General features: G+C 39.3%; 1 protein-coding gene across 5 annotated transcripts in view; it reads left to right on the top strand.

Moving 5' to 3' along the window:
• The window catches only part of ZBTB20 (zinc finger and BTB domain containing 20), a 468,334-nt gene extending 452,972 nt beyond the window's left edge, over nt 1-15,362 (top strand). For all 5 annotated transcript variants that reach the window (XM_030471447.1, XM_030471450.1, XM_030471449.1 and 2 more), the window contains one exon: nt 72-15,362. In XM_030471447.1, coding sequence (XP_030327307.1) covers nt 72-490 — 419 coding nt within the window. In that variant the 3' untranslated portion in view covers nt 491-15,362. The remainder of the gene's footprint in view (nt 1-71) is intronic.
• The last annotated feature ends 595 nt before the right edge of the window (nt 15,363-15,957 follow it).

The following is a 15,957-nucleotide window of genomic DNA, read 5'->3' as shown; positions in this document are numbered from 1 at the left end:
TGTTTAATTTTATTCTCTCTTTTCTTTTTGTCTGTTTTTCTTTCTTTCTCTCTCTCGTTGGTAATGAGCAGGTGAGAAACCCCACCAATGCAGCATCTGTTGGCGCTCCTTCTCTTTAAAGGATTACCTAATCAAACACATGGTGACGCACACTGGCGTGAGGGCGTACCAGTGCAGTATCTGCAACAAGCGCTTCACCCAGAAGAGCTCCCTTAATGTGCACATGCGCCTCCACCGCGGGGAGAAGTCCTACGAGTGCTACATCTGCAAGAAGAAGTTCTCCCACAAGACCCTGCTGGAGAGGCATGTGGCTCTGCACAGTGCCACCAACGGCACGCCTGGAGCCACCGGCACCGGCGCAAGGGCTGTCCCTGCCGGGGTGGTGGCCTGCACGGAGGGGACCACGTATGTCTGCTCTGTCTGTCCAGCTAAGTTTGACCAAATCGAGCATTTCAACGACCACATGAGGATGCATGTGTCAGACGGATAAGTAGAATCTCTCTCTCTCTCTTTGTTATGAACAAAAAAAAAAAAAAATAGAAACAACGAAAAAAAAAGCTATGGCACTAGAATTTAAGAAATTATTTTTGTTTCATTTTTACCTTTATTTTCCTCCTTTTTTTTTTTTTTTCTTTTTTTTTGGGGTTCGTTTCGTTTTGTTGTTTTTGTACTACATGAAGAACTGTTTTTTGCCTGCTGGTACATTACATTTCCGGAGGCTGGGAGAGTAATAATTTTCCCAACCTCCCTTGGATGGTGGCCTTAAGGCCAGGTAGTGCTTCATGAGCTCCACTGGTTGGATCTCTAGCTACTGGCCTCTAAATACAACCCTTCTTTACTACAAAAAAACAAACAAACAAACAAACAAAAAAAAAAACCACAAAAAAAATCAAAAAACAGACAGAAAAATAAAAAAAAAAAAAAATTCTTTTTTCTCACTTGTGAAGAGCACTACAAAAAACGAAAAGAAACAAAACAAAATATATTACAAATCTACAAGGCCTACTGTCGTTATAAGTACACCGCTCGCAGTGTTTCAATGGACATAACTCACAATGCTGACCGCTTTTGGACTTCACAGTATCCAGTTAGAACTGTGGAATATTTTGCTTCTGGTTGAGCAGCAACCAGAGGAAACAAGGCCCTGCTGGTTTCCACCACGTGTCTGCTTTCTCACACACACGCATCCACAAACACACGAAAGGGCTGAGGGGAGTGCAAGGCAGTGTGGCTTGGGTAGTGTGGAGTCCCTGCAGGGTGAGGAAAAAGAATCAGAGGTTCCTCACCAGGATTCTGCTCCATCCCACGCTGTCTGGCGCACCCTCCCCGCTGCTTTTCTCATACCACCACCACCACCTTATAGCAGAAACCAAGAAGATTCAGACAACGAGCAACGGTGGCTTTTATGTAATTTATTCAGTGTCTTCGCTGAGCCCAGGGCCTCAGCACAATCAAGAGGGACTTTCACAGAAGGCAAAGAGAAACACAGAGGAAAATCAAAGATATCAGAGGTTGCAACCTATGGATCTAGGTACAAGAGAAGGGTTAGTTCCCACAATCTTTGCAAAAAAAAACAAAAGTTGCATCAGGATTTATTCTTGTGGAAGAAAGAGGAATAGAGGGTGTTGGGGGGGGGAGGGGAATAATAATTAAAGAAAAAAAAAGAGTTCTTGGGACTTTTTTAATTCAAAATTTTATAGAGGGGCAAAAGTGACGTTTACCAGATAGAATGCTGATTTTTTTAATATATTTACAACAGTATTTGTGTAAAAAAAAAAGCAAAAAAAAGTGAGATTGTTAAAAGTAATTTTTCTTTGTTTTCTTTTTTTTTGTTTTGCGTACACTGCCACTAATATCTTCTCTTTTATTATATATATGAATCTATATATAAATATATATTTTATTTTAAATTGAGACTGTTAAGGTTAGCTAACCTGCTTCCAGATAGAAGGGGGGAGGGGAGATGATCTTGATTTTTATTTTAAAAAAAAAGAGGAAGGTTGTTTCTTAATTTTAATTTTTTTTTTTTCCTAGTATTATTTTCTCTCTCTCTTTTCTAATGGAATCAAGAATTACCTGGGTCGATGAGGGGCTCTGTGAGGTCATCTGTGAGATTATCTACTAGAGTTTGTGCATCCTGCAGTATCATTCGAACTGCTACTTTGTTTTTGAATTACCTGGTTCTCTTTTTGGCTCTTACCAAGGTTCTGTTGTTTCTTTCTTTGGTTCCATCTCAGACTTTATTTCTGCTGAAGGGCGGTTCCTTTTGAGAAAGAGATTTTCCTAGCAATGTTCCTATGGTTTTAGGGATGATAGAATCTGTAGTCTTTTCTTTCTTCTTTGAAAAAGTAATGAAAGTTTTGAAGGTGTGTAATAACTAGGAATTCCCTTCTTTTTGGTCACTGGACGAGAATTAATCTGCTGTATTGTTTTCTCATCCCTGCCTTGCTCGCTAGAGAGCTTCCGTATTTGTGTGAGAATCTGATCCTGCCCCTGGTAATTTGTGCTGATGCCAAAATAGCTTCAAATGTTACCATTGCAAATAATCTCCCCTTCGTCATTTGCAAAAACATGTAACTGAAGGGCCACATCCCACATTCTCTGCATATGCAAAGCTATGCAAGGAATGTAGGATCAGTGTGAAAGATTGATTCCTGATCTGCATATATATGTTTGTGTTTTGTATTTTGTTTTATTGTGTTTGGGCTGGTGTTCTCCCTGGTCGTCTTCTGTGTATCTGTGTAAGAATTTTTCCCCCAAAGCCAACTCCCAAAGTACGTGGGTCCTTAGTTCAGTTGGATCAGTGTCTGACACTATCTTTGTCTTGCTTGAAATCCATAGCTAGGACTTGCACCAGCTGCACTCTGGACTTTATATTTTAGGCAGAGAAGAAGCACCTAACAAAAATATGCAAAAAGGAGAAAAAAAAAAAGAATTGCTAGTTTAGCTTTTACTTGTGTTTATATTTAAATTAAGCTTTCTTAAGTTTACAAAACTTTTCTTGTGAACACTGAGCATTTCACATGAGACATTCTTTTATGCTGGACAACTTTCTAACTCTTGACTTGATATAGATTTCCACACACAATTTTGTGTGTTCTTTGCGCCTGCGGCTTCGGCATCGGATGTCTGTGATTCAACACAGGTAACCTCATGCTGTGTTCTGCACCTGTTCCATTACTGATTTATCTTGGGGAGAAAAAGCCCTGACAGGTGGTTTAGTGCCAGAATCTTTCTGTACCCTGCAAGGTATTTTTCAGCAGATCGTTAACGATGAAGCCCTGATTCTCAGCTACAGTAGGCAGCATAGAGAGACTTTGAGGTGAGTGCCAGAGCAAATGGGTCTCTTATATGGTAACATCTGGGTTTTGTTACCGGTTTGTTTGGGTAGTTCAAGGGGGCTGAAGAAGGAGCACAAGTTAGTTAACAAATGTTGTTTTCATAACCACACTTGGTAAAAACAATGCTGGCATGTAAATGAAGAAGTGAAAAGACAAAGCCTAAGACACATAGAGGGGGAACTGATATCTGAGATGTAAAGACACACTAAATCCGTACAGAAAATAAAGGTTCTAGAGACAAGGGTGTAGAAGAAAAATGGGGAAGGTGAACCTGTACAAAAGGATTGAAGGTCTTTCTCTGGGGAAATGAGGTTTTTTTTCTGAGATCTTTAGTATTGAAGAGTTTCGTGTTCTCCCATAAGGAATTAATGAAGGATTTTACCCAGCTTAAATATCTGTAGCTGCTCATTTGTCATCTGAGGTCTGGGAAAAAGCTGTTTAATTCGCCATTGTTAAATCTGGTGAACTGTAGTCGAGATGTAGCATATTCTGGAATATGATTCTGATACCAGAAGAGATAAGCCAATATACAGGAAATAAGAATCAGGGTTTACATCCAACAAAATCCAAACACTATGGTGTTTAGAGAGAAAAATCCTGTCTAAATTTTAATTCTTCAATTTTCAACCTTCCCTAAATCAAAGAAGCAACATTTTTGAAATGCAGTTTTAATTTTGAAGTGCAAATTTATTATGGGGCCTAACAAATTTGAAGTGAATTAAAGATCAGTTGTGAATGAAAGAATGAATGAAGGGGGCCAATTAAAAAAATAAACCTATTAAATTAAAGCTAAGACCTATTAGATTGAATTCTAAATCACTTGTCAAAGAATTTAGACCAAGGTCTTCACAAATGGCAGCCTGAAATGTAAACTGGTTTTGTTGAACTTCCAGGCTCAAAAATTAGTGACTTGATTTTGTGAAACATGGAGCAACTTGCAAAATGGCTGCGAATGTATCTGAAAGTGCTCATCAAGTCACTTATTTAAATGCCTTTCTGTGAACTTAGGAGCTCAAGCATAGACCTTTTATCTCTTCAAATGTGAAATGCTTCCTCCCATCTGTTGACATATTTATTTACTACTTGAAAACTACAGTATCTGAATGTTACAGGTATCTTCAAGCTTCATGTATTGCTACAATATTCCTTAGCAGAAAGAATACACTAGCAGTCACAATGATCTACAGTCTGGTGCTGTTGGTGTTTGAGCACATCCATGCTTGAAAGGCTTCCTTCAAAACACCTGATAAAATCATACAGATGAGAAAGAGCAGACTGTAGCACACATCCTTCTGACGGAGCATGCAACATACTGCATTCCTTGAGCCTGATTCTCACTTTCCCTAGAGCTCTCTTTATATTGCTTCAGCAATGGAAAAGGATATTAAATAGAACATAAATTCAAGCATACAAATGAAGACCTCTCTGCAAGGCCAAAGTGCAATAAAGTAAGCCTTAGAGTAGATGAGAGGTGAGTGCCTTCTCTTACTGCTGCTGAGGCTGATGAAGTCAATTGAAAATGTAGGATTGTCCAGAGCAGATCTACCCTGTGGTCCACCTCGCCCAGTATTCTGTCTCTGACATGTGGCCAGTTATAGATAACTTGAATGAAGATGAAAGACCCATGCTGGATAATTACAAAGTAGTAATCCTAAGAGAGATTTATTATAATTCCTCATTAGCTATGTATCTGCTTATAACCTAAAGACATAATAATTTATGGCCTTAACTTTTTATCCCATATATATTGTGGCAGATGATTCTCATTATCCTTTAAAGATCTAGCTTATTAATTCCTAGGTGGCCTCAGTGCTATCCTGTGGAAGTGAGTTCCTCAGGTTAATTTCCACCTTGTTGAAATGATTCCTTTTCAGGTTAATTTTGTTGCTGTTCATCGAAACACCCTTGTTCTTGAATTACGTGAAATCATAAATCAGAGAACCAAAATTTAACTTCTCTTGCCCATCCAGCTAAAGTCTGCCTCTCTCCGGGAAATCTGAATCCACAAGGAATGCAGGACCACAATATCAGTGTCTGCTGGTCAGTAAGGAGAGAACAGCCAGTGAGCGTGTGCGTGTGCATGTCTGGAGGTGCGTGCATTAGTGAGGTTCTCCTACAGTGACCTCTTGCAGAGGACTTGCAAGTACAACTCGTAAACGATGGGAACACACCAGTAGAGTAAACCAGTCTAGAAATTGTAATTTGATATTTCAGTCTCTCTCTCCTCTCACAAAACCCCTATTAATAGCCTCTCATAGGGAAATAGGTATAGATATTTTGCAGGAGCTGCTTTGGAGGCACTTTCTCAGCAACTACGCCCACTTCTGGCTCATGCTGTTAGTTACTTTCAAAAGCAGCTCAAATCCACAGTAAATGGAATGGGAAGAGTGGCATTTAATTGGCTTTCTAAGAGAATGAGATTTCATCAAAGAGGCCAAGTAGTGCCTATTTTTCTTCTTTTAATTTCTTTTTCATCCAAAGGAGAGTTGAGTAATAACCCGCATACCATCAGCCCCCTCACTTCTTACCAACCCCAAGCTGACTGATTTCAGTCTATTGTGAGCTACTGGATTAATGCTGGATCATTCACATGGAGGAGGAACACATCTCTTGCCTTTACTGAGTATTATGCTAGCATGTCCTGCCTCTCTTAGTAATGAAAACAAATCCCATAGGGAGAAGGTACAAAACATATTATTTGCCAGAGTGTTGAGTCTCATCCAAAATCAGAAGCACCCAAACCATTTGGAACACAAATAGACCTTCAGTATGCCTAGGACTGTAGATCTGTGACCCTTCTGACAGTCTTACACTAAGGAAATCCTCCAACTCTCACTGCTGAAGATGACTTGCCACTCAAAAAGAAATATAATACCAAATTAGCACCTATTCTCTGTTCTGTCAAGGAAAACTGGACCTTGGTAATCCAACCCTTTCAATTCAGCATCCAGCTTCTCTGAGCTATTGAAGTAAACCTGATAAAAATGAATCAGCAGGTAGCCTAATTGAAGCAGCATCTGATCAGCCTAAAGCAAATAGCTGCTTTTCACATTCCCTGATTTGTTTTTATGCTGGCTGTGAAAATTTGTGGAGGAGGTATAATGTGATGAGAACTTGGCCCTGACAGGGTCTGAGCCTCGTCTGCTCCCAGGAGGCTTGTCACTCAGTAGGATCTGTCCTCTAAGTCATTACAACTCTGATGAAGAAAGGCTCATGAGAGAAACAACAGATACTACATTACATGTGGAGTCTTAAGTTTGTAAATGCAATGAAAACCTTTCCCAGCGCTTGAGTGTCCTGCTGACAGAAACCAAAATCAGGTAGGAAGGCCTTGCAGAGGGGCAGATGCTGAAAGTACCAAGTTTCTGCAGCGTGTCCAGTAAGACAGCCAAATGTGAAGGTGGCTTAATGCTAGATTCACAGGGACTTGTTCTGGCCATGCCAAACCAATGTTCTTGCTACTGTTAACCTTCTTATTTGACCTGCTAGAAGTAACAAGCTCTCAGCTAACTTCAATTAAAGTAACTCAGTGATACAGTTCATTTCAGCAGGAGCAAAAGAGTCCACATATTTTGACAGATGACTAAGCTGGGAAATTTGGAATGAATTTTAGGTATGTGCGTATTCTTCAAACTAACTCAGACAAAACAAAAAGGTGGGTTGTGCTTTCTTTGGCATAGAACAGAGAGATTTAATCCACAAGGGAGATACTGACAGAGAGACAACCTGTCTGAAAAATAAGAATGCTTTACTCTCTTAGACCTATTTTTGTGAGGCACAAGAGGGAATCTTTGTTTCGTATTTCTAAGAAAATATGTAAATGAGAAACAAGATGTGTTAGGTGATAGTGTAAATCCATCTAATTATTCCCAGTGCTGATAACTAATCAACTAGATTAGTGCCTCTAGGAACAGACAAAATGTTACGCATTCACTGTTTCTATTTCTGATCCCTCTCCACTATAGATCAGGAGTAACTATGATGAAAACAGTAGTTATACAAATACAAAATTTTCAATGAAATAATTGTTTCCCTGGGTATGTCTGCCAGTATCTGGACATATATCCATTCTGAATTAATGTTTATAATTAGTAGGACACTGTTAGATAATCTTGGTTTAAAATCTATGGTTTAGTGAGAAAAATAAATACAAAGTTAAATATTAATAGCTATTTTTTCATTATATATTTAGCAATGGTGCTGCCTTCTTTTTGCATTTTAGCCTCTGAGGTAGCACTTGATCCCCAGGCATTATAAAGGAGTCCAAGTGTAGGAGAAGCAGAGTTGAGTGATACACTATGAATAAAGTAAAAAAGTAATTTGGACCCATAATGTGCTTTAAATCAGTATTCATGTTGCAATTGGTAACCTGATTAAAGAGCTTCTAGGTTCATGTTAAAATGCAAGGAGTCAAATATTCTAAACGTATTTCTAGCAAAGTCACATCAGGAGAAGCATTAGTTGTGGGGTTTAAAGGCCAGTTTCCCCAAGAGCTGTTCATTAAAAGCTTTTAAAATAATAAGAGGCCAACTGAAGATCTGCAGAACTCTGCTACATTAACATGATTCTTCATGTTATACATGATCACAGTTTCCACCGCTAGAACTAAGTCTACTTCACTAACTGACTTCTTTTCCCTGCAGTCAGTGAACTGAGATTTTTGTTCACAACTACATAGGCCCAAGGAAAACTATTAATGTTTCCCCTAGGAAAAGGAGTGTAACATTCAGGTAAGCAGACCAAGGAGATCTTCCAAACACTCTGTTAACTGTATTTTAACCCCCTAATTTAAACATTCGTCCTCAACTATTTTTCAAAGAGCAAAGACCAGGAAGATACTTCTTTGGGAAGCAAATGCACTACAGCCTTGAATACACTACTGCCTCGTATACAATTGCTGCCTTAAAACAAATGTGTCTGAGCAGTATGGAGCGTACTTGCATTTTATATCTGTAGCACAGTTTCACCTAAAACATTCCCTTCATGCAAAGTGTATTATACTTTCCTGTTTAAGGGTATAGAAGAGGTAAAGAAGTATTAGTGAGGCATAGTGGTCTCTTCATATTGGATGGTGCTTCTCAGCTGTTTTTTACCTTCAGTTCCAGCTCCAGTTTTGGTCCTTCTCCAAAGTGATCTCCTTTTGATTGGGTTGGTTGGCACCAGCTCTCTGTAAAATACTGGAGGGCAAATCCTCTTCCTAAACCAAATATTATGGGGGTAAGGCTGTGTGATTTGATTACTGACTCCAGCCTCACCAATAACCAGTGGAATTCATGAGAGAGAAATCCCGTGACAAATTCTGTGCTTAATTTTTATCAGTGCAACCTGTATTGGCACTTTCTGTATGCATGTCACTGGAGATAAATGTAGGCCCTTTGATTGGCTTGGCTGTGATTTCTTTTAGGAAAAAGGTATTGTAACAATATCATTTTGCTGCAGCAATGTCGTTATACAAAGAAAAGAACCATCAATATCCCATCATATGTCAGAACTTCCTTCTATCCAGTTCAGCCCATAGGGACGTTCTTGTTTCCACACCTCATGCAGACTTTATTAGCACTTGAGGCCTTTTTGTGCTGCAAAATTTCATGCACGGTCATGCAGCCATACCCCAAGCATCCCTCGTAAATGCTCTGTGTCAGGTTAGGCTTAGGTGTTACTGTAGCCCATATGCTTTCATAATGTTCCTACTGGGACTTACCCTGCTGGAAAATCTGGTACCAGTGTAGCAAAGCATTTCTTGCTTTAGGTTTTTTCCAGGCAAAACTGCAGACTTCTGCAGTGTGCACACATCATATAGCTGACTTGTTGCTGATTTGTTGCCAAGTTCACAGTCCTGTGACACGTGAGAAAAGAGCAGAACTTGATTAGATACTTACTGGTGTGCTCAACTGTCCAATTCTGCAGTGTCCTGTTCCTACAAAACAGATAGGTGTCTCTGAGATCCATATATTTAATTAGTCACTTTTTCTATTTCACTTTGCTCCTTTTCTTTTTGCCACCTGGATATTACCATATTCTTCGTTGAACCTTATAAAGTCTCCTGAAAGTTCAGCCCCCACATTGAATATATACTGCTTAACTAGATAGGACCATCACATTCAGGAAGTGGGATTACATTCATCCAGCTTCCTTGAATTACATCATGACTTTCTTCCTCTCCCTTTGCTTTCGTCACATAGTCTGTTGGTACTTATGGTATCTTTGAATAAGACCAAATTATATGGCCTCTGTGTGTGTGAATGCAAATGTATGTATGAGTATGCATGTGTATGTGTGCCTGTGTAGGTAGGTAGCTAGCTATCTCTTTTCGGCTTTACAGACAGGTTGCTAATTGTGTGGACATGCATGGTTCAGGAAAGTCTTTAGATGAAACAACTGTTACAACATTAACTGTGGAGCATTGGCATAAATCTGTATGAATCTAACGAAAAATAACTATACTACTTATGTAGTGTATATGCACACATATATTCATAAAACACATTCTGTCAGCCAAATGCTCTTAACTTGATGTTTGCCCTCATTCAAAATGTGACACCCGGATTTGGTCCAGTATATTTTTGTGAGTACCCATTCTGAAGGCGAGGCTGAAGCATGCCTCTCAGAGCCTTGTGTGGTCTTTCAGCCACAAAATAAATGAAACAGTCCAGCTCAGCAGGCTTCACTGGCAGAGACGGGCATCCATGGGTTCTGACAGCTCTGGAATGATAACTGTTGAGGTCAGTCATGTACTTCCATTGAATATCAATGTGTTCACCTGACAAAGGGATAAAATCTAAACGAAATAATCTAACTTCTCTAATTACTCCTTAAAAAGAACTGCAAAAAATTATCAAGTCTTTAAACAGTTAGCAATGTAGTGTATTGATAAGCTCTAAAATACTCTACATCTGGAGTCTCTAGTATTCAAAGCACCGTATCAAACAGCTCTTTCCCCACCTCACATACTCTGAAATATGTTGACTGTGAATATCTTTACAAGTAATCTGAGTGATCCATTCCAAATGTGCAGTCACTAATAATTAGCAATTAACTTTCTCTCCCTTGGTCTTTGCCAAAATCTTTTCAGGAACATGGTTAGTGTGTCTAAAAAACCAATGGGTTGTCAGGAGGAGGAGAAACTCATCAATGAGAGTATTCAGTATGGAATCCATGAGGACTGCAGGGTTTCTTGAACTCATTTTGCACCCATTTAGTTAGTTAGTGGGATGAATAAGTAAGTACATGTCACTACAGCTGCCTATTTTGGTATCGTGTTGGCCCTAAAAAGTAGCATTTTGTTCTTCTAACTCTTTTGCCCAATTGGGGGGTTCTCCTTGTCCCATAAAGGGTAATTGGAGATTCGGGGGGTGATTTTTTTCTTTCATTTTCACTCATACAAAGTTCAGTTAATGTTATTCCTCTTCTTAGATTGGTGGCATATCCCTTCCCCTTTTGAATAAGATGATGAATGCAACGATTTTGGCTGGTTGATTTTGGGGTGAGATTTTTATTTTGGTTTGGGGTTTTTCTTTGGTTCAATGTACATTGTCTCTCTATAGTCAAAATGTCTGTGACTGTAACAGTATGTATTTCTTTTACTGGAGAAAATAGACTTTTTGGTTTTCGTTAACAGTACTAGTGACTTTGTGGAAAACGACAAGTTGCTATTTAGATCTGCTTAGTTAAGTACAGTACACTACAATACAGTATTTCTGAAAGCTAGAACATACAGTACACAATATATATAGCAATTCTATATCAATATATATACATAGTATAATCATTTAACTTTTGCATCTGCCTATGATCATAGAAAAATAATTTTTCACATGTATCATTCACAACCCAATCAACTGCTGCAGCTATTTGAAGCATTTAACAGTAATTATTACAGCTCTAGTGTGCTTTCTCATATTATTGGCTTCTTTATTGTCTTTACAAGTATTTTTTTTTCCAGGCTTTTTTAAATCTCTATGTAGCAAGACGTAGGAAAGTAAAATTTTTTAAGAAAAAAGGTAAAACAGTATTAGGCTCTACAAAAAGTTAGAGATTGTTCCCTGCTACCCTTTCATATCAGAAGAACAATTAATCAAGACAATTAAAGAGTATCTATTAGCTCTCTTCTAAGATACCCTGTTATTTCATTTGTAAAAGCATATGTCAGACTTACCTCTTCTGTTCCTAGCCTGGGAGGAAGATGCCACAAGTGGTCTTTCACTCTTTCCAAGTTCTGTTTCTTTAAAGTTTGAAGGTTTCCTAAAATTATTCCCCACGCTAACATGGGGTAGAGTAAGTATTATTCTCTGTGCAGTTATGCTAAATGTGGCTGCTGGTTTTGCCAGGAATTGGATTAAAAATACCTCCATCCACCACTATTAATATGTTCCAGTTGCATCGTTACTTATCCACTTGATCCCCACTTTTTCAAGTGAAAACAACCTCTTTGAGTTTCAGTTCAGAAGTTTTCCAAGGTGAGTGTTGCCTTTACTATCTTCACACCTCATTGCTGTTGGGTCTGAATTTTGAGTCATTCCCACTAGATTTTAATTGTCACCACAGAGCTGCTGAAAAAAAATGTCACTAGAGAGGTGTCAACATCTAGATCCAAATAGCCCAGGGGAAGCAAATCGACACCCAAGTCTTATGGCTTGGGTTGTCCTTTCTGTATTTTCATCTCGCAATAGCTGGCCCAGGCAGCAAGGCTAGATCCAAACTTCAGAAGAGTGCAGACTCACAGGAGCATGGGAATTTGTTTGCCTTTCTAATTCAGATACCTGTCAGCTATCCTGAGATTGCTTAGGTTGATAACATATCAATCCTGAATGAAAATCTGCAAAATCAAGTGGATAAGGGTTGTGGAGGAGGTACTCATTATATCTCATTTCTCCTAACTGTGAAGACTGGAAGAAATGAGAGATTGGTCACATCAGTTACAAACTGTGCTTTCACTGAGAATGAGGAAATCTCTGTCACTGCACATCAGTAAACTTAAAAGTTATTTTGGACTGGGAAGAGAGGGAAGGACTTGCCTGTGCTGCATCTAGGGATAATAAAATTAGAACTTCAAGCATGGGAATCATCAAGTGCTGGCTTTCCTTACAGACACCTGTCGTCTGCCATTTGCACTTATGTGGAGGCCACTACCACATCCTTTTTCTTTCTACTTGCAATTTAAAAGTTATGGTCTTCCAGCAGCAATTTCTAAGTCTGGCTTTTCTGTATTCTGTGTATACCCATTTGTAAGGGAAGGAGGAAACTATCCTCTCAATATTCATTATGCAGGTAACAAAACTAGATTACCCTATTACATAAGAGATGAACTTTGTCCCATTAAGCCAAACCGGTGCCATTTCACAAATTAATTCTACTTAGCTGCTGCAACAGAGTGCTGATTCAGTGGTCCACATTTTCTGACCATGGTCTTTGCCTTTTCCTTTGACTGAACGCTGAATCATACATATTTTCACAGAGAGTGTTCTCACTTCACTGAGAATACCTGATCATTTAAATGGCTGCATACCCATTCCACGTTTCCCCTGCTAATCCTTTGTAAGGTTCAGTAATTCATTTAGGATAATTACTAGTTTAATGTGTTTCTTGATTTAACTTCTTTGTTGCCTTTTATTTTTCCTAATGCTTTTTTAAACACCTCAGTTCATTTTGCATGTTATACAGTTTACAGTTTATATTTTTAGGCTAAGAAGTGGTTTTACAAACAGGATGGTACCAAACAGGTAGATTATCCACACTAGAGATTGTACTTTTAGAACGCAGTGTGTACAGATACAATTGCCTAAGGGAAAGTGAAACTAACAAAATAATCAGCTGGTGAACACTATTTTAACATATCTTTTACAGAAAAGACAGTCAGTCATTTGTGAATCCAGAAATCTTGCTTTTTTTTGAACATGTATCCTTTCTTTTTCATTCTCTGAAGGAATACTAATCTTGAGAACTGTGATGTTCTAAGAAACTTGTTTCTTATGTGCATATTTTCTGCTTTTCTAAGGAGAGACAAAACAGAAGGTGATACTGGCTTTACAGTTTATAGATTCTAGCATTGGAGGCTTTCCTTGACTGATATAAACATCAAGGGAAGACTCTGGCCAAATATTAGCTTTATTCTAGTATATGGTTTTCATTATTACTTTCGTTTTCAATCTCCTCGTTGACCAAGTAGACCTCCACGGCTAATGCAAGCTGTGGTCTCACTTTTCTGTGGTCGACAGCATTTACTTTCAGCTCCTATTTGCACTTCTTTTCTGTGTTACACAGCTTTTGAGGAACACAACAGTTGAAGTAGGTAACACTGTCACCACGAGAGGGAGAACCTTGTACTTAGAGAATGTTGCTCTATGCTACTGTGCAGGGACAGAAAGGGATTTTAAAGCTCTTCGCTGCAAGGTTGGATGAGGAGAGTCCCCCACCTTGGGGGTGCTTGCACCAAAGACTGGGGGGGCCTCCCAGGAGAGAGGAATGCTTGAACTCCATACAAGGGACTTGCTCTTCACCCGTGCCACTTAGAGGAAAAGACTGAATCTCCAGTATCTGCTGCTGCTCTTTTTTTAAATGTATGAATATTTTTTAAAAAATTATAGTTCCTATTTATTGGTGGAAGAGGCATCGCTCTTTCATTTATTGGAGTCAGAACTACTTGTTCACAAGTATCTTCAGCAAGTTACATTGTCTTTTGGGGTGCCCTGTTTCCTTTGTCCTAATGCCAGGATGTAGCTTGGACTGCTGTGAAACTCGTGGGGATCCTTTTAAATCTGGAATTTATTCTCAGTTTCATGTGTACTGAACATTCAGTCCCCTAGATCCTTGCTCCAAAGTTCAGTCAAAGAAATTCTTACCATGAAATGAAGCAGAAAATTGGTGTTTTCCCATAAACTCCACCCATAATGAGCTTTTGTTGTCAAACATAAGATAAATAAATAGGCTGCTCAGTTCAGGCAGGGCATGCTGCATGACCTTTCTTGTCAGCATCAGTGAGGCCTATACTTAATCCTGGAAACTGATTGGAGCAATGCTCAGCGGGCCAAACTTTGCAGGCGGGACCCACGTGCTCTTTTGTTGACTTCAGTGCATGTTCATTGACAGGGAAAACATACGTAGTCCTGCAGGAAGCTGCAGTCCTAAAAGCTGGTTTTATATACCCCCTTGAAGATGCCACAGGACAGTTCCCCATAATTTAGCATGTTTCTGCCTGAAGTTTTTATTCTTCATAAAACTGACTCAAGATTTGATTTCACTCGACTAGGCATATTATGCCTGTATTAAGGGATCCATGATTAAATAGTCTCTCCTTGCTGGGAGGCTTAATTCAAATGAACTATAGAGGGACGGACAGCTGCTTCCCTTTCAACAAGGCATGGGACTTTTTTTGTCCAGAGTCATAAACAGGCTTGAGTCTTTCATTCCACAAGTATGTAGCCTCTTTGGGTTTGATTGGTGATGGCGTGTTTATCTTAAATAGTGAGCCACAGTGTAGATACATGGCACACAGCAATCACTTCTCTCTAATTTACACCTTTGCTGTGTCACTTTTCTATCGCCAGAACAATGTAAAAGTATTTGGATATTTGGAGTTACTCGAGTCTAGGTTTCTGACTGTTGTACCCAGAAGCGCTCTGGCCATACTTTTTCTGTAGTGGTGATCATATATTTGTGTGGGTGAAATAAAGTTGTTTCTTTGTAATGTCTGATTATATAACCCCAAATTCAGATTGTACATCAAGCCTTTCTGTGGATTTCTTTTTTAAAGTGCTACTGCATTGGTTATGCAGGAGAATGGATGGGAACCCACATAGTCTAGTGTGAACTTACCATTTCAGCAAACAGGTAGGACACCCTCAAAGTACACAGAGCAGGAAAATTCAGTGCTGATGGTTAGCTGGTTATACTGGCTAAAATGATCTTTATAGACTTTACAGAAGAGCTAGCAAGCATTATCTGTTTTGTGACTTGTGTATGCTCTGGCATGGGCACACCACTGTAGCTCAGTGCCCAGACTGGGTTTAGGTGCTGGCCCCTTGCCATGGCTAGTGATTCCATTGTGCTCTCTTTATTTTTCATGATAGGCTCGTTGGTAATGATAAACAGTGAAAGTCCTGGTATTTTTCTGTTTCCGAGGTGGATATTCAGCATCCCTGCACCCGTGCTTAGATTCTTTCTCTTGGGATCTTTCCTCATTTCTGTGCATGTGAAATGCTTTTTTGCACTAGGATGAAACGGTGTGTCTGTGTGCTGGAGGCAAGGGCACAGCTCATCTGTACTTGCAAGGGAAAGAAAAGGGAAGAACCTGCTTCTCGATTATCATTTGGTTTACTTGTTGGAATTTGCTTTTGTTCACATTCTCGGGTGGGCTGCCATTTTCAACAAGGGACTGGGAGTGAGAAAAGAAGTAGAAGGCATGAGGAAGCATGTGCCCAAGCCTAAGTGAAGCAGCATGCAATATTCCTCTATATACTGATCAATTACAGTGAGGTTTGTATAGCAGCAGCAGTATTGCCCTATGTGTTCCTTTTCCTCTATATTTCTCTTTCTTGCTTCTCCTTTCCTGTTGTGGCCTCTTACACTGTTTTAGTGGTTGCCCACACTCCTTTCTAGTAGTTATGAGGGTTAGATGGAG

This window comes from Strigops habroptila, chromosome 2 (genome assembly GCF_004027225.2).
Source record: "Strigops habroptila isolate Jane chromosome 2, bStrHab1.2.pri, whole genome shotgun sequence".
Taxonomy (NCBI): Eukaryota; Metazoa; Chordata; class Aves; order Psittaciformes; family Psittacidae; genus Strigops; species Strigops habroptila.
Note: the sequence above shows the minus strand (reverse complement) of the source record. Positions and strands in the feature narration are given on the sequence as shown.